The sequence below is a fragment of the Hemiscyllium ocellatum genome, chromosome 15 (genome assembly GCF_020745735.1).
Source record: "Hemiscyllium ocellatum isolate sHemOce1 chromosome 15, sHemOce1.pat.X.cur, whole genome shotgun sequence".
In the NCBI taxonomy this organism is placed as follows: domain Eukaryota; kingdom Metazoa; phylum Chordata; class Chondrichthyes; order Orectolobiformes; family Hemiscylliidae; genus Hemiscyllium; species Hemiscyllium ocellatum.
Window position 1 is genome coordinate 35,123,493 of NC_083415.1, and position 26,154 is coordinate 35,149,646.

The 26,154-nt window shown below is 38.6% G+C and overlaps 1 protein-coding gene across 1 annotated transcript in view; it reads right to left on the bottom strand.

The window, feature by feature from the left end:
• Positions 1 to 17,162: 17,162 nt before the first annotated feature.
• The window catches only part of ptgis (prostaglandin I2 (prostacyclin) synthase), a 92,096-nt gene continuing 83,104 nt past the window's right edge, over positions 17,163 to 26,154 (bottom strand). Inside the window, exon 10 of the mRNA XM_060836361.1 lies at positions 17,163 to 23,160. Coding sequence (XP_060692344.1) covers positions 23,013 to 23,160 — 148 coding nt within the window. The 3' untranslated portion in view covers positions 17,163 to 23,012. The remainder of the gene's footprint in view (positions 23,161 to 26,154) is intronic.

Genomic DNA, 26,154 nt, shown 5'->3' on the forward strand with positions numbered 1-26,154 from the left:
AATTTTATTAAGACTCCTTAGACAGCATCTTCCAAACCCATGACCAACACGATCTCAAAGAACAAAGGCAGTAGATATGTGAGAACACCTCCATCTGCACTTTCTCCTCCAAAACATTCATCACCAGTGTTACTGGGTTAAAATGCTGGAATTCCCTCCTAAATGGCATTGTGGGTCTACCTTCAGCACTTGGACTGCAGTAGTTCAAGAAAACAACTCACCACCACCTTCTCAGGGCAACTAGGGATAGGTAACAAATTCAAGCCCAGTTAGTGATGCCTGTGTCTAATGAGTGAATAAAAAAGTCAATATTCTGATTTGCCCACTTGCTGTGCCTGCAAACCAACTTTGTGATTAATTTCCTTATTTCTGTTTGTGTATTGAAAAATTGAATATAACACAGCACCTGGAATCCTTAAAGTTGAACTCTCTTCAAGACAAGAACAATACAAATTTCCTTTCTTTCTGAAAGTTTAACTATTTACAATAACATGTGAGCCAATGAGTGTCTATAATGAAAAGGTAATTAGATAATACATCCAGATATTATGATAGAGACATTATTTGAAGGTGCCATTGATTGCATTTAGTCATCATTGATATTGTCTATCATTCATGTTTGCAATTTCAATTCTTTCTTTCATGAAGTGCAGTTGCTGATCCGGAATTTGTTCATTCTGATACACTGCAGCCAATTTCCACAGCAGAAGGTGAAATCTCCCCAGGCTCAGAATGATGTTGCTTTCGGTGAGAAATTTGGAATAATCATGGAAGATGTCGAGTGAGGCATTTCTGAACGATAAGAGCAACAATTCGCATTTTCCAACTAAGTTCTGGATGTTGAGATAAGATCCTTGCCAGTGATTGGTGAGAAGCATATAAATGGACATAATTCTCATTATCACTCCTATTATTACATAAGTTCATTTCATTATTATGTACTTGCTTATTTTATCAGGGAAATAGTCGATGTTGAGCATTCCTGACGTGAACGTCAGAGTGGGTACTTGTCAACTCCAACTTGTTGCTTACTCCTCCAGATGACCATCTTGGACACCTAGCATTAGCACCTCAAACCATACTCTTGACCCTTTCAGCCTGATGAATTATGTCTAATACATTCTCAAAAACATTCAATGTTTTGGCCTCAACCATCATCTGTGGCAGAGAATTCCATAGGCTCACCATTCTCTTGGTGAAGAAATCTTTCCTAAACTCTATTGTAAATGGCTTATCCCATGTACTGAGAAAGTGACACCTGGTTCTTGATTCCCTGTCATCAGGAACATCCTTCCTGTATTTACCCTGCCTAGTCTTGTTATAATTTCATAAGTTTCTATGGGATTCTCCCTCATTCTTCTCAACTCCAGTCAATACAGACCTAACCAATCCAATCTCTCTTTATACATCAGATCTGCCATCCCAGGAACCAATCTGGTAAACCTTTGTTGCACACTCTCCACATCCAGAATATTGTTCCTCAGATAAAGAGAGTGAAACTGCACACAATACTCCAGGCGTGGTCTCAGTTTGTTCCTGTGTACTTCCTCTGCTCTTGTATTCAAATCCTTTTGCTACAAAGGCAAACATACTATTTGCCTTCTTGACTGCCTGTTACAGCTGCATGCTTACTATCAGACTCGTGTACAAGGACACCCAACCTTTCCCAATCAATTGTCATTCAGATTATATTCTGCCTTCCTATTTTTGCTACCAAAGTGGATAATCTCACATTTATCCACATTACGTTTTATTTGCCATGCATTTCCTACTCACTCAATCTGTCCAACTCATACTAGAGCCATAGATTGTGGGATATCCCAGCAATGCTAAGTACTTTTACCTACAGTGAGTGGGAGAATTGAGCTAGCATTGGCAAAAATAGGTGCCATAGGGAAATGGCAGGCAGTTAATGAGGCAAGTTTGGGGTGATAGAATAATAAAATCAGCTGCCCTCGTGGTAAGAAACCCTCCATGAAACTTGACAAAAATGACACTTTCAAGAGTATTATGCTGGAAAAGCACCGCAGATCAGGCAGCATCCAAGGAGTAGGAGATTTGACATTTTGGGCATAAGCGAGCCCTCCTGATGAAGGGCTTATGCCCCAAAACGTCGATTCTTCTGCTTCTCAGATGATGTCTGAGCTGCTGTGCTTTTCCAGCACCACACTCTCGACTCTGACCTCCAGCATCTGCAGTCCTCACTTTCTCCCAAAACTGACACTTTGCCAAAGAATAGTAAAATTCTGCCAGCAAGTGTAAACTTGAAGTGTAACTGAAAAGCATTAGCTTGCTTATTGTTGAGAATAATCAATTATTGATTTTAACTTAGAAGACCCAGAGAGTTGAAAAATTTTAGGGCAGTTTTTGGAGGACACCTGACTTGAATCAGAAGCAAATATAAAGTTCCTTCCCTACATAGGAGACAATAGAACAGTTTAAGTAAAACAGTTACCTTAGGGTAAGAATTTGGTTTGCAAACCTTACATACCAAGAAATTTGTAGATTATTATACAACTCAAAAGATCTACGTTTTCCAGTTTATGAATATTCATACAAGAAACATCACAATTTACTGGAGAGGGGCAGTCAAGTTAAACCTAAAGATTAATATTGAAGGACAATTTATCTGGATTTGAAATATTGTAAAGTGATAGGGTTGAGGAACTGATGAAACTTTGTTTCCCATTTTTTTAATAAACTCATCAAAACTGTGTTGTATATATATATATATATAATAAATATATATTTATATATAAATAGCTTACTTTTTTATGTTATGTAAAATGTTTTGTTTTACTGTTAAAGAAAATCTGCAACCTTATGTACCTACACTTTGGTGAATTTCAGTAAAATTGGCCACATTTTTTTAAAAAAGGATGCATATTGATTGACCATGCCAGATTTCATTCTGAGAGCTGCTCTGTCCAGAAGTACCATGACTTTTGTATTCATAACAGCACACGATGAATACAACCCTTTCTATTTGAGATGTCTGACCAACCAGCAACTGTCACCCAAGCGCCAAATCAGGCTCCTGAAAGCTCCCCCAGTATTGGCAGACACTTGATCACCTTCCCCTGTTGCTGATTTTGCCAATTGATGCTTGTTAGTTGTAGGTGAGTATCCAATTCCATTCACTGAATATTATCATAATTGTGTAAATCAAATAACTGATGAGGGTCTCTTCACATCTCCATAGCGGCACTTGACTTTGGAAAAAGTATTCACTTCAGCTCTGCTGACCGTCGTTTACTCTACATTGAAACGTGGACACTTTATGGTCAATGCCCTAAGGCCACTTTAAACCACTGTTTTCATTCCCTTTTCAAGCTATTTTTATTCATAAAAAACAATCTAGTGTTTGTCATTCCCTGAATCAACATTTTGTTCCCAAAGTGATTTGCAGGTGCCAGTGTTGGACTAAGGTGTACAAAGTTAAAAATCACACAATACCAGATTATAGTCCAACAGGTTTACTTGGACGCACTACTCTTTCATCAGGTGGTTGTGGAGTATAATATCGTAGAACACAGAATTTGTAGCAAAAATTTACAGTGTGATGTAACTGAAATTATATATTGAAAAAGATCTGGATTGTTTGTTAAGTCTCTTATCTTTTAGAATGGGCATATTGGTTTCAGTTATTTCATATATAAATCCCAGAACTTTCTTAGTTACATTCTCAAGTGAGCTTTAACAATAGATGCCATGTCAGCTCAGATAATACATTGAAGGTGTGAGGCTATCTGCGCCCCAATGTTCAGAGTGCTTCTAATTTAAAAAAGGAATTATAGAACCTTACATGGATTCATGCAGGTTTTGAGCAAAATAAAATGTAATTCTGCAAGTACAAATTCACCCCACAAACTTAGATGTGTGTATGTGCATGTGGGTGTGTGTATGTTGGGGGAAATAAGTGTCTGTGAGAGAGAGAGAGTGAGTGAGTGAGTGAGTGAGTGAGTGAGTGAGAGAGAGAGAGAGAGAGAGAGAGTGAGTGAGTGTGTGTGTGTGTGTGTGTGTGTTGCAGTGGGGCTGCCTGTAGTGTGACATGACCCAAGGTCCTGGTTGAGGCCATCCCCATGGGTACAAAATTTGACTATCAGCCTCTGCTCAGCCACTTTGCGTTGTTGCCTGTTCTGAAGTTGGAGAATGGTCACCCGAAGGTCCGAGGTTCATTGTCCCGGACTGCTGAAGTGTTTTCTGACTGGGAGGGAACACTCCTGTCTGCTGATTGTTCTGTGGTGTCCATTCAGCCAGTGCCCATAGCCTGTGCTCAGTCTCACCAATGTACTATGCCTCAGGGCATCCTTGCTTGCAGCGTATGAGATAGACAACATTGGCCAAACCACTTGAGTACATGGTGGGAGGTGTCCTCATGTGTAATGGTGGTATCCAAGTTGACAGTCTGACACGTCTTGCAGTGTCTACCGTGGCACGGTTGTATGGTATTGTCCTGAAAGCTGGGCAGTTTGCTGCGAACAATGATCTGTTTGAGGTTTGGTGGTTGTTTAAAGGTGAGAGGTGGAGGCATGGGGAAAGTGTTGGCGAGATGCTCATCCTCATTGATAATGTGTTGCAGGCTGTGAAGAACATTACATAGTTTTTCAGCTCCTCTGAAGTACTGGGCAACAAAGGGTATCTTCTTAGTTGCAGCTCATGCCTGTCTTCTCAGGAGGGCATTATGGTTTCTCACTGTGGCACTTCGGAACTGGCAGTTGATGAGTTGACTATCATACCCCGTTGTTATGAGGGCATCCATGAGTACTTCCAGGTGCCCATCACGTTCTTCCTCATCTTAACAGGTCCTGTGAATGTATAGGGCTTGTCCATAGGGGATGGCTGTTTAATATGTTTCAGGTGGAAGCTGGAGAAGTGTAGCATCGTGAGGTTATCTGTGGGTTTGTGGTAAAGTGAGGTTCTGAGGTGCTCATCTTTGGTGGAGATGCATGTGACTAAGAATGAGACAGATACTGGAGAGTAGTCCATGGTGAGTTTGATGGTGAAATGAAACTCATTGATATCATTATGTAATTGTTCCACCATTGTGGGGGATGCTGGTGTAGAGTGCTGAAACGTCCATTGAGATGAGAAATGTTCCCAGGTTCGACTGGTCCGTGGGTGTTGAGTTTCTGTAAGAAGTTGTTATGTCGTGACAGAAGCTAGGGTCTCCTGTACAAGGGGTTTCAAGATGCCTTTGACATAGCCAGAGAGGTTCTCACACAGGGTCACACAGGATTCTCACACAGGCCTCACAGCGCCAGAGACCTGGTTCAATTTCCGCCTCAGGCGACTGACTGTGTGGAGTTTGCACATTCTTCCGGTGTGTGCGTGGGTTTCCTCCAGGTGCTTCGGTTTCCTCCCACAGTCCAAAGATGTGTGGGTCAGGTGAATTGGCCATGCTAAATTGCCTGTAGTGTTAGATAAGGGGTAAATGTAGGGCTATGGGTGGGTTGCGCTTCGGCGGGTCGGTGTGGACTTCTTGGGCCGAAGGGCCTGTTTCCACACAGTAAGTAATCTAATCTAATCTAGTCCCATTGCCTGATACGATGGGACGTCCTGGTACTTTGGCTTTGTGTATCTTCGGAAGGCAGTAGAAATCACCTACGCAAGAAATATGTGGGGTGAGGGCACATAGGGAACTCTGACGGTCTGAAGCTAAAGTCCTGACCATTGTGTTTAGTTCACAGGTGTGCTCTTTGGTTGGATTGGCCAGTAGTTGCCTGTAGTGTTTCTGGCTGTTCAGTTGTCGGTACACTTCCTTGCTGTAATCTGTTCTATTCTGAACGATGATGGCTCGTTCTGTATCTGCTGGTTTGATGAAAATGTTGTCATTGGTTTTGAGAGCATGGATGGCATTGCGTTGTGATCACGTGATGTTTTGCTCTCCCTTGTTGGTGGGGCTGATGAATCTAGCATTTATAGATTTCCCGATGGTTTGAGCATACATGTCAAGTCCAGGGCAGCTGCCCTCCGGTGGGGTTCAAGTTGACTCCTCCTTTGGTCGCCCCTCTCCAGATCCTTGTGATGACTGTTCCAGTTCCTTGGTGGGCTCACTGGGATCACTGCTGGCACGTGGAAAAAATTCCCACTGTCTCATTCGACTGATGAATTCCTCTGTGTCTGCTGCAAGACTCAAGTCTCTCCATGCAGTCTGTATTGTAGGTCGACTTGAGTGGGTTTGTGATTTGTATTCCTTTTGGGATCTTTCCTGCTTTCCTGAATTTCTGTAGAAACTTGATGTCTGTGTCAATATGTGTGATCTTCTTGGAGATCCTCTCCACTTTGAGCCCGCAGTTAGTGGTGTCGATGGTAGTCATGATTTGGACGTGCCGGTGTGTACAACGACTACATTGGGAGACAGGAGGCCTACTCGGTGAGCGCTTCAGAGAACAACTCCTCTACATTGGGGAGACATGATGCCAACACACAGAGCATTTGAAAGAACTTGTGTATGAGAGAAGGTCTGTGTGAGTGTATGAGTCTGTAGGAGTGTGTGTGTGTGTGTAGTGCAGTGGGATCACCTGTAGTGTGACATGAATGCAAGATCCCGGTTGAGGCCAACTACACCAACAAACACACACACACACACGTTTGTGGGATGAATTTGTACTTGCAGAATTACATTTTATTTTGCTCAAAAACTGCATGAATCCATGTAAGATTCTTTAAATCCCTTTTTTTCGATTAGAAGCAGTTTCGATTAGAAACATTGGGGCACAGACAGCCTCACACAGGGCACCTCATATGTTCAACACATTATCTGGGCCAACATGGCACCTATTGTTAAAGTTCACTTGAGAATGTAACTTTAAGAAAATTCTGGGATTTACATATGAAAGAACTGAAACCAATATGCTCATTCCTAAAAGATGAGCAACTTAACAAATAAAATCTAATGCTTCCAAATAAATCTGTGGGACTATAACCTGGTGTTGTGTGGTTTTTAACTTTGTTCTCAATGCGGATTTCATTGTTGCTGTGGTCTTCAGTGACTGACTCCCATACCAGAATTCCACTGGAAAGTCATCTGTTAATAATGTATCATCTCTGGGGACAAGGGAATAGTGATGGGAACTGGCCTGTAATATTAGGGATAGACTGTGGAGTTAAAACTCTATGCAGTGTAGGGGGCATCCTGAATTGTGTGTTCCCTCCAGTTTCCTAAATAACTAATTTCTTATGAGTCATGTCAGTTAAGATGTTTGCTCTATAAATGTGTTGTAAAGAGGTTCTGTTTCTGATTGTTACTGACAACAGAAATGATGCACATAGTACATTATATTTGGAACCTGTTTCTGCATACTTCAGAGCAACTTGAAGAGAGCGACAGAGTGAAGCTAAACACTGCAGCAAATAAATGATGAAAGTGTGTATCAGAAAATTGATGTAGTGGTCAAGCACTTGCTCTGCATTTCTCTGGGTTAGGGTATTTTTAAGCAATATATTGCTATCACTTACTATGCTATAGTCTGAAACATTAACTAAAGAATCACATCTAAATAATGTGGAGTTCTTAGGGATGTTCTTGAACTACCATCAACACTCATTAGCAATGGCAAGACCTTATTACACAGCAGCACTAATTATCTCAATCAGAAGAATACTGAATGGTTGCTAAAGGACATGAAGTCAGCACTGGTTATCCTCCTGTTGTGATATGCAATCATAATTGCTTTAGGAACATTGCAACAACTGTGCAGTTAATCAATCTGTGTGGAGAACCACATTGAAATAAATTGCTATTGCTATGTTGCTTATGGAGTCATGACAGAAGGCAAAAAGTATTTCTCAGTTTTGATAGACAGTACAGAGAGTATTTCACCTGTATTGTTGACTTGGTACCCGTTAAACAATATCTTTTGTTCTATTTCCGAGATTATTTAAACTATGTGATGATACATAGAGATTTACTTGATTGTATCATCCACTAATTGAAATTTTATAAAACACATATCTCTGATAGAAATATGAATTCATTTTTACAGCAGTGAAATTGGTTATATGCAATACTACTTATTTTATAATACTGATTATAATCCTAAAACATTGTTCAAACTTCAAGAATCCTTCCGGTGCGGAAATAGGCCTTCCGGCCTAACTAGTCCACATCGACCCTCTGATGAGTAACCTACCCAGACCCATTCCCCCTAACAAATGCACTTAACCTACACATCCCTGAATACTATGGGCAATTTAGCACAGCCAATTCACCTAACCTGCCCATCTTTGGACTGTGGGAGGAAACCAGGACATCTGGAGCAAACCCAAGCAGGCATGAGGAGAATGTGCAAACTCCACACAGACAAATGCCTGAGGCTGGAATTGAATCTGGGTCCCTGGCTCTGTGAGGTAGCAGTGCTAACCACTGTCCCATCCCCTAAAGTTTTCAATAATAACTTTAGCAGCAACCATCAGATTTTTAAAATCTATTAAGGTTGCTAAAATAAAACAGTATTGCTGTCATCAAGACCCAAAAAAATGGCGCTCGTAAGAATGTTTTATAAAATCGATACAGTCATTTTGTCATGATGATACAAAATATGGAGCATTTATTTCTGAACTCCATTGTCCATTCCATTAACACCTGGAACTTTCATATATTAAAATAGTTTAAAATAGATTCTTTTTATCCCTAGTGAAAACAACTACATTTTAATTGAAGAAATGTATATATATCATATATATATATATCGCCCCCCCCCCCCCAACATTCTCTTGGCACCTTCTGCTGCAACAGCAGAAGGTGTAGCACCTGTACATTCACTTCCTCCCTCCTCAGGGCAGAAGCATACCTTCCAGGTGAAACAGCACTTCCCTGCACTTTACGTAATCCAGTCTACAGCATTCGCTGCTCACAATGTGGTCTCCTCTACACTGGGGAAATGAAGCATAGACTGGGTGACTATTACACAGAATACTTGCATTCTGTTTGTAAAAAAAAGACCCTGAACTTCCAATTACTGCCACTTTAACACACTATCCTGTTTCCCGTCCAGCCTCTCTGTCTCAGGCTTGCTGCAGTGCTCCAGCAAAGCTCAGCACTGTAGACCCTGGATTCAGCATTAAATTCAACAGCTTTAGAGTTTGAGCTCTTCCATGTTCTTACCCCAACCCCTGCAACCATGTGTTGTTATCATATAGCCTTCCATTGCGCACCATCCATTGTAAGCCACAAACAGTCCCCATTAACATCTATTCAATCTCCCAGCCAGATCATATCCACTCCTTTGTATGGAGAAAGTGAGGACTGCAGATGCTAGAGATCAGAGTCAAAATGTGTGGTGCTGGGAAAGCACAACAGGTCAGGAAACATTCGAGGAGCAGGAGAATTGACGTTTTGGGCATAAGCCCTTCATCAAGAATGTGAAAACTTATGCCCAAAACGTTGATACTCCTGCTCCTCAGATGCTGCCTGAACTGCTGTGCTTTTCCAGTGCCACACTTGTTGACCCAACTCCTTTGTATGTCTAACTGCTCTTCTCTCTCTTTGGGCTCTATCCCCAACTATCATTTACTCCTTACCCCTCCCCCAAATGCTATCTTCTTTTTATAAACCAACATGTTCTAGCTACCATCGTTTCTGAGGAAGGATCACTTGACCCGAAACATGAACTCTGATTTCTCTCTCCAGATGCTGCTTGACTGGCTGAGCTTTTCCAGCAGTTTCTATTTTTGTTTCTGATTTACCACATCCACACTTTTTTTGGGTTTGTTTTATAAAGAATAATGGCAATATTTGACACTGCTATGACCCCCAAATTAATGTAACTTAATGTTTATTGTGTCCAAGTGGGGAGATAAGAAAGAGAGAAACCAATTCGCTGTTCCTCACCTGGTCGTAACACTATTATTTTAAACACTGATGTCTTATAACCATTCCCACTGGAAACAGGAATGCAAGTTAAAATTACTTACCGAGCTTAAACATACCAATCCTGTAGGTTAGAACAGGTGAAAGGAACATCCAACAGAAGTTAGCAGGATGCTTCTTTGAATATGCAGGACAGACTGTAATTAATCACATGCTATTTGAATCTATTTATGCTGTCACCTTTGTAGCTTCTTATTAGGAGATAATGCACGAGTAAGACCTAGTTACTTTGGTAATTGTAAGAGGGGGTGATTATATTGGATTCTAATGGCTCTTCTGATATTCAACCATTGCCATCAAGTATTTGGAACACCAGCACCTGAAATTCTTCACTAATTCACAAACCATCCTATTGTGGAACTATTGATCCTGTGAGGAGCGGTGAAACAACTACCCTCATTTTTTAAGTTTCCATGGCTGACCACAATAAATACTTACATTTATTTGCAGTGTGTGGTTAAACTCTTTTCAATTAAACTGTGACTTATTATTTCCTGTTGTTGAAGTAAGGAGGCAATTTCAAAGTTTACTTGAGTTAAAAAAGATTAGTAGCTGGTAGTGCAGAGAAAAAATAATAATGATGTAATGTCAAGCAAATGCACACAAAAATACAAGGACGGTGTCTAGTTCAAAAGGAAGATGAAAGGTATATGTGGCTTGGAGTGTACATAAAGCATAGGATATTAACCCAAAAGCGCAGTTGTTATGTTGATATCTTAAGACATCAGCAATAGCAATTATTTTCAGTCATCCGTTATTCTGACTTCTTACGAAAAGTGTTGTCTCTGAATATTTTCTGAATTTGAAGGTTGAGGGAGCAATTGCTCTAGCTGTTTCGATTTTGTAGTCAGAAATCCATCTCTGACGCTCTGCTTGAAATACAACCTGATCTATGTAAAGTTCCATCTGAATTCATTGTTTCCAAGGTTGATAGTTGTCTTTCATTTCTCAATACATGAAAATTCTCATAGATGTGTAAGTCAAAGTAAATGTGAGCCTGTTCACAGCTGACTGACTTAATTGGTTTCAAGGCCTTTGGATAAAGTATTAATTTATTTTAGTTTGGTTTGTTTATTCCATGTTGTTTTCATGATGTGTGGGCAGATGATTGCTATGGCCATTTTCTGTCAGTGATTTTGCCCCTTTTTAAAATTATTTAGCCTGGGCGGCACGATGGCACAGTGGTTAGCACTGCTGCCTTACAGTGCCAAGGTCCCAGGTTTGAATTCAGCCTCAGGGGACTGTCTGTGTGGAGTTTGCACATTCTCCGTGTGTCTGTGTGGGTTTCCTCCAGGTGCTCTGATTTCCTCCCACAGTCCAAAGATGTGCAGGTCAGGTGAATTGGCCATGCTAAATTGTCCATAGTGTTAGGTGTATTAGTCAGGGAAATGGGTCTGGGTGGGTTACTCTTTGGAGGACTGGTTGGGCCGAGGGGCCTGTTTCCACACTGGAGGAAATCTGATCTAGTCCATTAAATTTCCAATATTAGTTAATGAGATTCAAAAACAGTTAAGTCATATTTTATCATTATATTTTGCACCATTGGATGAAAATTCAGGAACTTCCTTCCTAAGAGCACTACGGATGGACCTACATCATTGGGACTGCTTGAGCAAGAACATTTCTCAAGGGCTATTGGGAATTGGCAATAAACACCAGCCTTGCCAATGATGCGCACATCCCACAAAAGAACAAAAGGAAAGGACCATACATGGCCTATATGGTACGATGTAGCATTTCTGTTTTTATCACTTATCTACCACATCCAAACTAAAGATTCCTGCTAAATGAACATGATGTTGGGCCAAGAAATCTAGAAATTTGATCATGCTCTAAAATGGAGGGAACTCTCTGACTGCTATACTGGATGTTTGGGTGCTCCCACCACAATTAAATTCGTAAGCCTAAGAGCCAAACTGTACTTCTTTTATTAAGTGAAAACTATTAGATGTCAATTAATGTGCCGTGAAATGAAATGGATTTAAAGTGATCTCTTTTTACTGCCGTGTACTGTTGTCAAAAACTAAACAAATGTTGAAGTTTCAAATTCATTTTCATACTAATTTAAAGAGAAAAGTGATGCCTGCAAGAAAGTATCCATTCATAATTTTACCTTTAACCATAGTGTGACATTAAATAGAAACACATGGACTGATCAAAGCTCACAAAGCCAGGATTCTTTATTCTATTGGCATCAGTTCAGTATAAACATGAAGCAAAATTGATGTTAACGCAATTTTCCATAATTACATGGAATGAAACCTGTGGTTTAAGTTAGGTTGAGGAATCCTCAGTCTGTCTGCACCTTCATTCCAAGAGTTTTCCTTCATCCAAAGACATCCTCTTTGTTTTCCAGAAAATCTCTTGACTGCTCCAGCTGCCTTCCACCACTGTCACCACCTTCTACATGAGATTTCAGCATGATTGCTTGATATCCCCTGTTTAGGCCTTTCTTCATTATTGCCACCATCTGCTGAAGATTCCAATACACACTTCCCTGCTTGGAACCTGCTGCTCTGGCAATTATGCATAGTACGCAGTGGTCATTTGCCAATAGTTGGATGATTAGCACCATGATGGCTAGAATATCCAAGACCAGTTAGTGAAGGCATTCTCTTCTCGCATCATCATTATGAATAAATAATAAGGGTTGGGAGATATCCACCATTTGCTCAAGAAGAACTTTTCAGCCTCTTACCTAGACTGATGGCTTCCAAGTAATCCAACCTCCGTGGTGTATTTGGATCTATGCCAGTCAGATTTCCAGGAGTTGCATAATCAATGGGACTTGTTGCTTCAGTTGCTGCCTCCTGGCAGGTCCTCCTATGCTATTTTCTGAGGTGGAAGTAAACTTCCCCAAACTGCTCACAACATAACAGGTCACTTCATTGATGTCCACTCCGCTTCACTCAAGACACCATGCACCAATATTTCAAATTCAGCTATACATCTGAGTGAGCTATTTGCTTCCACCTCATCTCGCAAACTTCAATTAACTGCCATTTTGAAGCATTTTCTTAGCCATCCCTCCAGCTAATGGTTCAGCAACAGAATATCTGACCAGGACTACTGTTTCCTTCCTTTGTAGCATCAAATGAATGCACATGCCTGGGATTAGCCCAAAGGTCCAGTTGCTCCTGCCAGCACCTTAGCCACCAATGATTTCAGACCTTCAGTATCTCTCAAGGACACTGCCAGGTGAAACCCCTACATCATCAGGTTCATTTCTGTCAGGCACCTCTCATTCCAATTTGCCATGACTTGATGCCTGTGTTTTAGATCCTGCCAACTATGTCAAAAACATGACATGAGCTTTGAACACATGGACGACCCAAAGATCATGAAGCAGGGATTTTTTATTCCACTGACATTAGGTTATTATAAACATGAAGGGAAATTAAAGTTAAACAATTAAGTATTTATGATGTTTGCATGGAACAAAGCTTGCAGTTTGCATTAGGTTGAGCAATTCTTGATCTGTTTGCTTTTTCTCACCATGAGCCCTCCTTTCAAAGATACCCTTTTTACTAGAGAGAGTCCATTTGATGATTCCACCTGCCCCACATCATTGTTACCACTTGCGTCAGGAGGCCCTGAAACAACTGCGTAAGCCCACCTGCTCAATGCCCTTCCTAACCATTGTCATCTGCTCCCAGAGATTCTTACATAATAGATGAGACAATTATATATAAAGGTCAAAGAACATCCCAGTGGGATAAAATGGTTGCCAAGCCTGTGTATACTCATTTTGCCTTGAGCTGGAATAGAGGTCAGGTACAGTTTCTGGGTGATGTGCTGTTTTAATTAATTTCCTGGCTGTGATATCAAAATTGTGGAAAATGAATCTGTGTTACCAATTGCTGAAGAAATGGAAATTAAATTGGATGATTATGTTTTGGCCAGTGATCAGAACAACAAGGGATAGTAGTTTAGTTTCTGTACATCAGAGGGAGAACAGACAGAACAGCTCTTGATGAAGTAACCTGTGAGTTAACTGAGAGCATTCAAACATAAACATATCGGTCATTGAGAAGAACAGGACATTTGTTACACAGTGATCAGAAGAAGGGGATGCATCACTTTCAGAGCTGTCATGAAACAAACACCCAGTTTTGTAATTCCAAGGTATTTATTAATAATTTTAGTAAAACATAAATCACTACTGTGAAGATAATAGAATTTGATTTTATATGAAAGAAATACGTTATTTCTGCAATGTGAAGGCTTTTAAAATCATGGTTTAATATGACCTCTTGGGTTCATCTTTTTTTCACTTTTGTTCTTTTGCACCTTGAAAGAGTTCTACAAAGTTGATCGTTCCCTACATCAAAATGATTTGTTTCAAATGGCAACTTATAGTAATCACAGTATCTCTTGACAGTATGTACATTATCCGCAGTGCCAAAAACATGTCACCTTTCATACACACCATGTTATTCAACCATAATGTTTCTCAAATACAATAATTATGACACCACCACCTCTATCTTTATTCTCTCACTGAACAATGATTCCAGCATCACGAAGGAAGTAGATGTCTGCCATAACACGATGTGCAAACACAGTATCTGAAGGCACTGCTCTTCTAAGACGTGTCAAGTAAGATGAGCATCTGCTTGTACAACTTACAATGTGTTTGTGATCTCTCTGCTCGTGCTCTGAGAAAATGAGGATTGCAGATGCTGGACATCAGAGTCAAAACATGTGGTGCTGGAAAAGCAAAGCCAGTCAGGCAGCATCCTGATGAAGAACTTATGCTTGAAACATTGATTTTCCTGCTTTTCGGATGCTGCCCGACCTGCTGTGCTTTTCTAGCACCACATTTGTTGACTCTGGTCCTCTGTCTGCTGCTGTTCTCCTTTTTGCTGCTGCTCCTCTCTGCTCATTGCCCACAGGTTTATCCATAGCTGAGTATTATTGCTTTTATTGTTGATAGTAATTTTCTCTTTGCGTTTTAATATGGGTTCCTTTCTTCCTAGAAACTCAGGCCAAACTTCTATGCATGAGGATAAAGCAGCAGAGCTCCCCTCTTCCCCAGTCTTTTCCACGCTCTAACACATGACCCCAGAAGTCACAGTTACATCACAACACACTTATTAGGCTCATCTGCATAATCAATAAACTCTATAATCAAGGTCGAATCTGAGTCAGCCATGACAGTATCTCAAGCCTCAATGTCTTAAAAATGTATGCAGTAGTTTCTTAATAGAGGTACTCTGAATAAAATCCTTTCCCAATAAATTTCAAGGAAGTTGCTGTGAGCACCAAATATTTGTTGATGTCCAGCATTTTTTGATGCTTGACTTTTAATCACTTGCATGATTTCAATGATGAGGTTCCAGAAGCTTGAGAACCCATGCATGTCATACTTAAATTAAATCCCATTTCAAAGACTTGTTCAAAACCCCTCATTTCAATATCAGGATCCAGTAACCTGTCCCTCCAGAGGAAGATATACATGTGCATTGCAAAACATTTGAGTTAAATCTGGAAGTCGGAATGTAAGAGCTGGACTTCAGATACAGGGGCATTTCCACCAATTTTAGCAACCCTCCTGAATCCAAGCCGATACACATTTTAATGTTTAAATTTTTGCTTTATTTCTATAAATTCTCTGAAGTGCATCAATAAAATTGCAAATATAAAATAGATATTTAAATATTTCGAATAAAACACTGTACAGTAACATCCCTGTACCCATGGAGGATACACTTCAAGACCTACTGTGGAAGGCCGAAACTGCAGATAGAGGTGTACCATTCATTTAAATGGGACACGTACCTTTCCAGCAGCCTCCTGGTACTGGTTCTGGGACATTCCCTTTTATATGTTCGGGCAACTGAAACTGCAGAAAATGATTCAATTGTATTACAAAATCTATTACATAGATTCCATTGTATAACAAAATGAGAACATGATTGTTTTTGTTAAATGGAAGACTTGAATTTATCAAGCACCATTCATGACCTCAGAATATCAAAAGCCAATTAAATCTTTTAGATGACAGGTAATTTTCTATATTAAGAAACACAGCAGCTAATTTGTGCATAAGGTAGTAATAATTCTGGAAATGTTAAAAGTTGAAATATTCCATCACAACATTAATGTGCAGCCATGTCAACAAATTTATTATAAGAAATGTGATTTCTGACTGTTCCTCACAATCTTACACTGGGACATTCAAATCTTGTGTTTTCTATTCTTTTCCAAAATTTACGCTGTCTCGGGACAATGATCTGAAGGTAGCTTTCACATCAGCAAGAAGAGTAAACCAAACTTAAAAACAACCTTCACATGAGATTGACACCCTGCCCAGTCTCGGTTAAGGAACAATAACGTCACCATAGTCCTATTAGACTACAGACTGGTCTCTCAGTGGAGAGATATGACTGATGGTGTTCAACCTGATGCTCACTTCGTCTCAGGTAAGGGGAGAGGTTAGAAGGAAAGTCTTTCATGGTAACTTCAACCAGTATGGGAATTTAACTCATGCTGTTGGTATCACACTGCATTGCAAACCAGCCACCTGGCCAACTGAGATAACTGACCACATGCAGGACATTACACTATCTTTGACTGTACAGTAGGGACAATTCACACAAAATGATTAACCCTATCAGAAGTTTTACAAATTTACACCCATACTGATCAAAGATTGTTCACTTTTAAAAGACAATCAAAACTGACCAGTCTACTAGTGAACAAGTCAGCATGATTTTAAAACATTTTGATGCTTCAACCAAGGTTCCTTCGTTTTCTTTAATTTGTTCATATTGTGCAGTGGGAGGTTAATAAATGGTTTGTAAGGCTTACAGTTTGTACAATTTAGATTATATAATAAGGGGCAAATGCTGAATAATTTATTGTATTGAGAACTAGCCCTGCAGAAGAGATTAATACAAAGCAAGAAAGTGCATATTTATGAAGAATACTTTCCACCTCCATTGACTTTTGTTTCTTCCCATGCAACAGACTTGTCAGCAAAGTTGACCTTATCTAATAAAAGGAATTATAACAACACGAATATGAAATTGACTGAGTGACAGGAAATGGAATGTAGTAATTAATGGTTGTTTTCAGATTGGAGGTAGTTTAATACTAGGGTTCCCCAGGGATTAGTGTTAGGTTCCCTGCTCTCCTTGATATATATTGTTACTGCTGATATTATTACTGGCTAATTCAAATGCAAGACATAAGTCTGGCTGGATAGATCACATTTTTTTTTGTTATTTATTTAGATGATCTTTCACTGGAACAAAAACAGGTAAAACTGTAGATTTCGGTTTAACAATAAAATACAATGAAGGTAAAATACAATAAAACCACTCATACAATTTTAAAGATTTTGAAACATGTAGTAAAATATAACCCATTTTATCCCAACAGCAACCTTTTTTACAATAATCAAACACCAGAGAGAATACTTTCTCAATCACATCTAGGCTCAATTTAACTGTTTCTTTCAACTCCTGTCTTGCATGTTGATAGCCTCTTCTTTGAGTGTTCACAGACTAAGTTTAGATTTTCTCAGCTTCAAATAACCCTTTCGGCATCCTAAGCAAACACTACTGGCCTGGAACTTTTAAACTGAAATATTTACACTAAGGTAGCCTGTTTTGTAATAGCTCTAAGTTATTTCTTTTCTTCAGGTGAAACTATTTTACACATTTAATTTTATTTAGAACTAATTCAAAGTAATCTTAACTGCAGCCAAAATACTTTGAGTTATAGATGTTGCCCTAAGCAAAACACAAAACAAAATCCTGGTCTTTCAAACGGAAAGATAAGTAATGATCTTCAATATTTACTTTGGTTACTTACAAAACTCACCCAATGCAAACAAATATCCATTACCAATCTAGGAAATCTATCAATTATGCTTCTTTTAAAAAAAAATGTAGCTTTGGAAATACTGACAGGTTGTTCATTAAACTCCTATATGCACATAGACCAATCTATATGACACTAGTTCCAAATTTAATCTTAAAAATAAAGGATGCTAGTACATATAGAAAAAAACACACTTTGCATATCCCCCAAAGAAGAATGAAAATGTATCTTTTCAAGGCATTTTCACTCCCCTTACATATGATCTTAAAATCATTTTCTATGTCACGTTAACAGTAGTGACATATGAACATTAAACGTACAATGTGTTACATAGCAACCAGATTTCACGTAAGTCATGGGCACCTCAGCACTCAGTGTCCTTTGTATGTGCTCTCAATAGGGCATTCATTGTAATACTTCTTTTTTAGGAACATTAATGATTTTAAAATTATATGGTTGGAGAATTAAGCTCCACAAAAATAGTTATTAATCTCATTTCCCAAACTTTTTCAAGAAAAATCAAAGGATAATGATCCATATAAATAACAATTTCTTCCACACTGTTGGTGATGTATATTTCAAAATGATATGTATCCACCATAAGGCTTGATGTCTTTTTTTCAACAGTTGCATATTTTTGCTGACATGTGATCCATTTCTATGAAAAATGACTGACATGCTGTTCAATCCCATTTAATCATCATGCAATTAGATGGCTTTGTACTCTGATTTCACTTGCATTAACAGTAAGTTTGAATGGCCTCTTATTATTTGCACAGCTTTCAAATTTCAAAAGTCATTCTGACAATATTGCATCCATTCAATGTTTCTGCCTTTCTTCAACAAATTTGTGAAAGGTGCATCAACAACCCTGATGTTAGAGACAAATGTGCAATAAAATCAACTCATGCCCGCATTATACAAAATTTCACATTTCGCTTCAGGCACGAGAATCCAAATTTATCTTAGTTTCAGTCTTTTTTTAGGCCTCGTCCCACATTATGGCCCAAACAAGTCATGTTTGCTTTAACAAAGCCAATCTTGGCCAGGATTAGAACCAGACTGGTTTGTTGTATTCAGTCGAACAGTTCAGTCAAGTGATGGAAATGTTCTGGCCAGATTTGGCTAAAAGCAACCAAATCATTGATACAAGCAACACAGTAACATCTGCCTTCAATTACTTTATTAATTAATCTTTGAAACATTGCGGGAATATTTTTCATTGTAAATGACAAGACTTTGCATTATTAAAGTTGTTATTTCTTTGGTTCTATCAGTAAATAGAACAAGCCAATATTCTTTCAGCAAATCAATTTTTGTCACAAATTATGTTTCCAGTTGTCCAATGCAGTCCTTCAATCTCAAACCTGCCATTATTACACCTTTGACTTTAGACTCACTTAATTTCAGCACCATCACAACAGCTAAAACTCCTGCTTCTATGATTTAGTTCATTGAAGGTATTGTCCATCATGAATTAAATTTCTTCCCTCACATGAGCTACTTTCTCTGGATTGAGCCTGTTTGTTAGAAGGTAAATTTTGAAGTTTCATCTTTGATTGTCCAATCTTTCAGACATTTCATTCCCTATTTCTTTCACTACTTTAAGTACACTTTCCTCTAAACTATCATGACTGCCATGATATCTTTTAAAAATATTAATGTGACACATTCACTGATTCTTTCTTCTCTCTGGAGTACTCACTATAATTTAGGGTATTGAGTTTTTTTTTGATTTGATAAAGTTCAGTAAACCTTTAATGGAACTCCAGAGATAGGTAATAATACTAACACCTTGTCTCAGACCATAAAGGTTCAAACTTTGTACTTTACACCTGCTCTAGTTTTCATCCTTTGTTGAGCACCATTCAAACACTGTTAGTCACATTGGTCAGTTTCTCTAAGAAACTTGAAACATAGCATTGAAATGTTACTTTTGGGCCTTAGTTTATCATTTTTTCTTTTAATTACTGTAAGTAGCCCTCTCACCCCATGTCCATATATTATTTAGAGTCAGAGATTCCTACAGCAGGGAAACAGACTTTTCAGTCCAACTCATCCACACCAACCAGATATACCAATCTGACCGAGTCCCATTTGCCAGCATCCATCTAAACCCTTCTTATGCACATCCAGATGGATTTTAATAGTTGTAATTCCACCACTTCCTCTGTCAGCTCGTTTCATATACACACAACACCCTCTGCTTGGAAAAGGTGCCTTTCAGGTCCTTTTTAAATCTTTCCACTCTCATCTTAACGCTACACTAATCTAGTTTTGGATTCCCCCACCCTAAGAAAAAAATGTTGGCTAAACATACCCTTCATGATTTTATAAACCTCTATAAGGTCACCCTCAGCTTCTGATGCTCCAGCGAAACCCCTAGGCTATTCAGCCTTTCCCGATAGTTCAAATCCTCCAGCCCTGGAAACATCCTTGAAAGTCTTTACTACACCCTCTCAAAGTTAACACAATTCATCCTATACAAACAGAATTGCATCAAAATGGCTGCACCATGATGCCCCAACTCTCACACTCATTGTTCTGAGCAATGAAGGCAAGTGTCCCAAACATCTTCGTTACCACCTTGTCTACCTGTGACTTCATCTTCAAGGAACTATGCACTTTCAGCTCTAGATCTCTTTGTTTGGCAACACTCCCCAGGGACCTACCATTAACTGTATTAGTCCTGCCCTAGTTTGCCTTAACCACCTCATATTTATCTAAATTAAACTCCATCTACCACTCCTCAGCTCATTGGTCCATCTGATCAAGGAACCATTGTAGTCTGAGATAATCTTCTTCACTGTCCACTACACCATCTATTTTGGTGTCATCTGAAAACTTACCAGCCATACCTCTTATATTCGTATCCAAATTATTTATATGAATGATGAAACACAGAATACAGGACAATTCCTGTAGACTCAGTAGGAGCGTCTGATTTGTAGATAGATTTTATTCCAGTCATACAAACATCTTTGGTAATTAGCTTTAATTATTGTATTCAAAGTTTTGTCCTAGCTTTCCAATGCACCTTGAAATGTGAGTGATGAACTGAAAATATAAATTAGTTTATTCCCAAACTAGTCATCATTTATTTGAATATTTATGACATAATATTTGAACCTTGATACGATTATATTTCTTTGGGTAAACCATAATTTGTAAGACATTGTACTAACTTGCCCATTACTATTTTTGCAGCTTTCTTTTTGCTAAAGACAGTGCTTCAGGAAATCTCATGGAAACATCCATAATTGTTAAATATTCTGATTCCTAATTCTGGTTTTATGTATGTGTCCTATACAATCTATTAATGCAATTCTGTTCTTTAAATTGATATTGAAATCAAAACACAAGTTTACACAGAAGGTTGGTGTTCTCTTCAGATTCTTTTCATTTGATATTTGTTAACTATTGCCTAAATATATACATTACCATGGTATTTTTTCCAATGGACAAATAAAGTGATTAGTTCTGCACAGAAGACTACACGGAGTTATGTTTTTGTTTGACAATTCTGCATTGCATTTTCAGGGAATTCTTTTCTAATCAAATGAGTCACATGCAGTTTTTTATTAGTCATGTTGATAAAGGGAAATCAAATTAAGCAGGCTACTACACATGTAAATATAATGGGGATTGATATGTATCTACCAGTTTTAAAAAAACAGACTTTCAGATGAATGTGCATTTTTGACTGACTTGTGTTAAAGACATCAGCTCTGGAAATTCCAGAGTAAATGACCTCAAAACATATCTGGAAACTTACAAATATGTAAGCCATGCTGTGGCCTCGAAAATGCAACAGTCAATAACAGTTTGTTTTAGCTCAGATTAGTAGACTTTAGGTCAGAAAGCTACAACTGCTTAACATTTTGCCAAGTCATTGCAGAACATGGATTATCAATTGCATTTGCAGGTCAGTTCACAAAACTCATAAAGCTGATGTTTCCTGATCCAAACATTGCAGAAGAACTTTCCTGCGGGAAAACAAAAAGAACACTACAATAATAAAAGCTCTTGCCGACTGCTATTTGAATCAACTTTACCTCGTACCAAAACAAGCCCTTTTGTTTAAATGGTGGGTGAGAATAATGATACTTTCAGAGACATGTTTGCCTTGACATTATGCACTCTCAACAGACATGCTATGAAAACCAACATTTTGGTCATAAAAATATATTGAGTCACAAATGCAGAAAAAATGTTTAGTGTAAGAAATTTTGTTTTTGTTAAGCACCACTTTTTCTTAAGAAAACATTATTGGTTTCTCTTCTGATTCTATCTTTTTAATTCTGAAAACTGTTTTCTGATAACTTCAATACAATTGTTGTAAATAGCTCTGTTACAAAGCAAGCAATTATTAAATTAATACTTGTTACAAAATAATTCTCTATTAAGGTTTACAAGTCATATGTCAATCGATTTTTTTTCTTAGAAAAATGAAGCAACTTCTGATTTATAAACAAAATCTCTTGCTTTTAAAGGGTTTACCTCTTGCTTTCTGAGCCATTGGATTGGCAATAACTGTTGTCATATGTCATCTGAACCAACAATCCAGTTTGACTTGTGTTTGATCCTACTCAACACAAGTCTTTGTCTTTCCAAACATTAATTCAGAGGGAGCCTTGGCAACATTACTCCAAAAATACTTTGTTGGATGAAAAGTCCAGTTTGGAGAATTCCACAGTTGTAAAAGGTGCTATATAAATACAATATTTTTTTCAATCTGTCACATGTTTTACTTGTTCCTTCTGGTTCAGTGGCAATATTTCAAGAAATTTACAAGCTAAACTGAAATAAAATATAAACTTTGACAAGAGGACAACTTCTTTGAAATAGTCAGTTAACTTAAATGTGACATTAGTCAACAACAACAGATAGGTAGAATTGTACATGTTCTTTGAAATTCTGTAGGTTATTTCACAGCAAAACTGTCAATATTGTGTTTTACATTTTTTTTGTTAAATATTACAAAACAAAAATAATTTAAAAAGTTTATAAGTGCTTTGTAATAACTGTTTCCAGTTCTACACTACAGCTACTTATCCTTACAGATTTTCATAACATTATGTTATGCTATTCTCATCTAAAATTCTATTCTGAATTCTAATTACACTTTTTAAAGAAATGCTTCATTTACAAATATCACTACCCATCAACTTTTCTTCTTAAAAATAAAACATTTGCAGGAACAGATATATTTTCATGAAGTAAATAAAAATGAGAGTTCCAAAATGAGTGTGATAAAGCTCCGTGTACACTTGTAGATTGTGATACCTATGGCATAGTGTTCTTTGAGCTATTCAACCTTGACTTTATATTGAAACATGATATCATTTTCTGGCTGCATCAGTCCAAATCCATATCTGCTTGTGTTAAAGGCTGGAACTTCTGTCTTTGGATCAGTAAGTTGAAATTCAAAGCAATTTAACATTACAGAAACGAACCTATAAAACAAAATGTACAAACAATTTCAATTACTTTGTTAGGTGAATAAGCTGTTGTGTACATAGTTGAAAGTATTGCTCTGATACAGAAAGCTGGACTTTCATGAAGGAGATGGGCATCAAGAGTTGACAGAATTCCTGACTGGGGAATCACATCTCCTTTAAGGAAGGTGCCACCCTCCATCATTTCATTTCAGGGAGGATGGAATGGGGAAGAGTCAGGTCCACTGCTTCTGCTGGCAGATCTGAGATGGTGACAGACATGGGTGGATGGCGAGGCTGGGTAGCTGGAAAGCCTATCACTTTATATTCTTTCATGGGATGTGGGCTTTGTTGTTCGTCCCTAACTGCCTTTGAGAATGTACTAGTGAGCCACCTTCTTGAACTGCTGCAATCTATCTGATATAGGTACACTCAAGGCGCAGTTGGGAAGGTATTGCAAGATTTTGATCCAGCGACAGTAAAGGAATGGAGATTATAGTTCTGTATCAGGATGACGTCTGGCTTGGAGGATAACTTACAGGTGGAGTGTTCCCATACGTCTTCTGTCCTTGATCTGGTGCACAGCACACACTACTGCCATTATGTCATTGGTGGTGGATGTGAAGGTTTGGATAAATGGTTGGGTTCTGATCAAATAGGTTACCTTGTTCTCAGTGGCATCAAGCTTCCTGAAAGCTGTTGGAGCATACTCATCCTGGTAAATGGAAAGTATTCCATCATACTCCTGAGATGTTTCTTGTAGATGGTGGAAAAGATTAAGGGAATCAGGAGATGTATTACTAGCTGTAGAATTTTCAGTTGCTAACCTGCTATTGTAACTACAGTATCTATACTGCTGGTCCAGTTCAGTTTTTGGTTAATAACAACCTCTGGGAGGTAACAGTGTGAGTAACATCATTAATGTCAAAGGGACATTGTTTTCTTAAATCTCGATGGAGGTGGACATTGTATGGCATGAATATTTCATGTCAGCTATTAACCCAAGCCTTAAGGTTGTCCAGATCTTACTGCAAATGGACATAGAATATTTTGAAATCTGAGGAACTGTAAATAGTTATCGAATTTACTGCAACAATCTGAATATCTCAACTTCTAACCTTACAGATCATTGAAGCAGCTGCAGCAGGTTCAATGTCTATATGTTTATTCATTCAAGATTGAGAGGTGTGAAGTGAATTCAAGCATTTTCACATTAATGATACTGTGTTTGATCAATGGCATTATCAGATGGTAAGAGAGGAAATACTTTACAAAAAGAATTTGAGTGTATTTGTTTTGATTTTTCACTTAATGCCTGGGTTCCCCAATGGGTCATGAATTCTCTGAGGTGCTGTGAACCACATCTCCTAACAGAACAGACACAGCTCCATCAAAACGTACGTGGAGTATATTTGAATTGCCCAGTTCTGTAATGGACCTGGCAACAGTGGGAATGTTATGTACAGGCTGACCACTCACTCCTTTAAGCTGTGATGGTAAATGCTACCCAAAATGGAACAGATGTGAGAATCCTGGGCTTCTTAGTCAGCATGATTTATGTTTCAGCTGGGTAGATAGAAAAATGTGAATACTGAATAAACAACTGGAAGTGACCACTTCAAAATGAACGGACTGGGTTACAGAAGTTTTTAACTTCAATCAAGCAACTTTTACTTCCTGTCACAAATTCAGAGGTCTGGAAATCCTGGAAAAAGTCTGAACAGTCAGTTTGAGTTATTTCTGATGTGCCTCCAGACATTTGTCTGCATCATAGAACACTCTCATCCAAAAAAGACATCCAAACGTCAGCTGAGGCAGACAACAATGCAATTCAAATTGACATACTGTATAAGTAGTCATTTACATGCATTGAAAAATGGCCCTATTACAAAGGAGGAAGTGCAGAATGTCTTGAAATGCATAAAAGTGAATAAATCTCCAGGACCTGATCAGGTGTGCCCTAGAACTCTGTGGGAAGCTAGAGAAGTGATTGTGGACCTCTTACTGAGATATTTGTATCCTCAATAGTCACAGGTGAGGTGCAGGAAGACTGGAGATTGGCTAATGTGGTGCTACTGCTTATGAAAGGTGGTAAGAACAAGTCAGGGAACTACAGACCAGTGAGCCTGGTGTCGATGGTGGGCAAGTTGTTGGAGGGAATCTTGAGGGACAGGATGTATATGTATTTGGAAAGGCAAGGACTGCTTAGGGATAGTCAACATGGCTTTGTGAATGGGAAATCATGTTTCACAAATTTGATTGTGTTTTTTGAAGAAGTAACAAAGAAGACTGATGAAAGCAGAATAGTAGATGTGATCTATATGAACTTCAGTAAGGTGTTCGACAAGGTTCCCCATGGGAGACTGGTTAACAAGGTTAGATCTCATGGAATACAGGAAGAACTAGCCATTTGGATACAGAACTGGCATAAAGGTGGAAGACAGAGGGTGGTGGTGGAGGGTTGCTTTTCAGACTGGAGGCCTGTGACCACTGGAGTGCCATAAGGATTGGTGGTGGGTCCATTACATTTTGTCATTTACATAAATGATTTGGATGTGAGCGTAATAGGTATAGTTAGTAAGTTTGCAGATGACAGCAAAATTGGAGGTGTAGTGGACAGCGAAGAAGGTTACCTCAGATTACAATGGAATTTTGATCAAATGGGCCAATGGGCTGAGAAGTGGCAGATGGAGTTTAATTTAGATAAATGCAAGGTGTGAATTTTGGGAAAGCGAATCTTAGCAGGACTTATACACTTAATGGTAAGATCCTAGGGAGTGTTGCTGAACAAAGAGACCTTGGAGTGCAGGTTCATAACTCCTGAAAAATGGAGTGGCAGGTAGATGGGATAGTGAAGAAGGTGTTTGGTATGCTTTCCTTTATTGGTCAGAGTATTGAGTACAGGGTTTGGGAGGTCATGTTGCAGCTGTACAGGACATTGGTTAGGCCACTGTTGGAATATTGCATGCAATTCTGGTCTCCTTCCTATTGGAAAGATGTTGTGAAACTTGA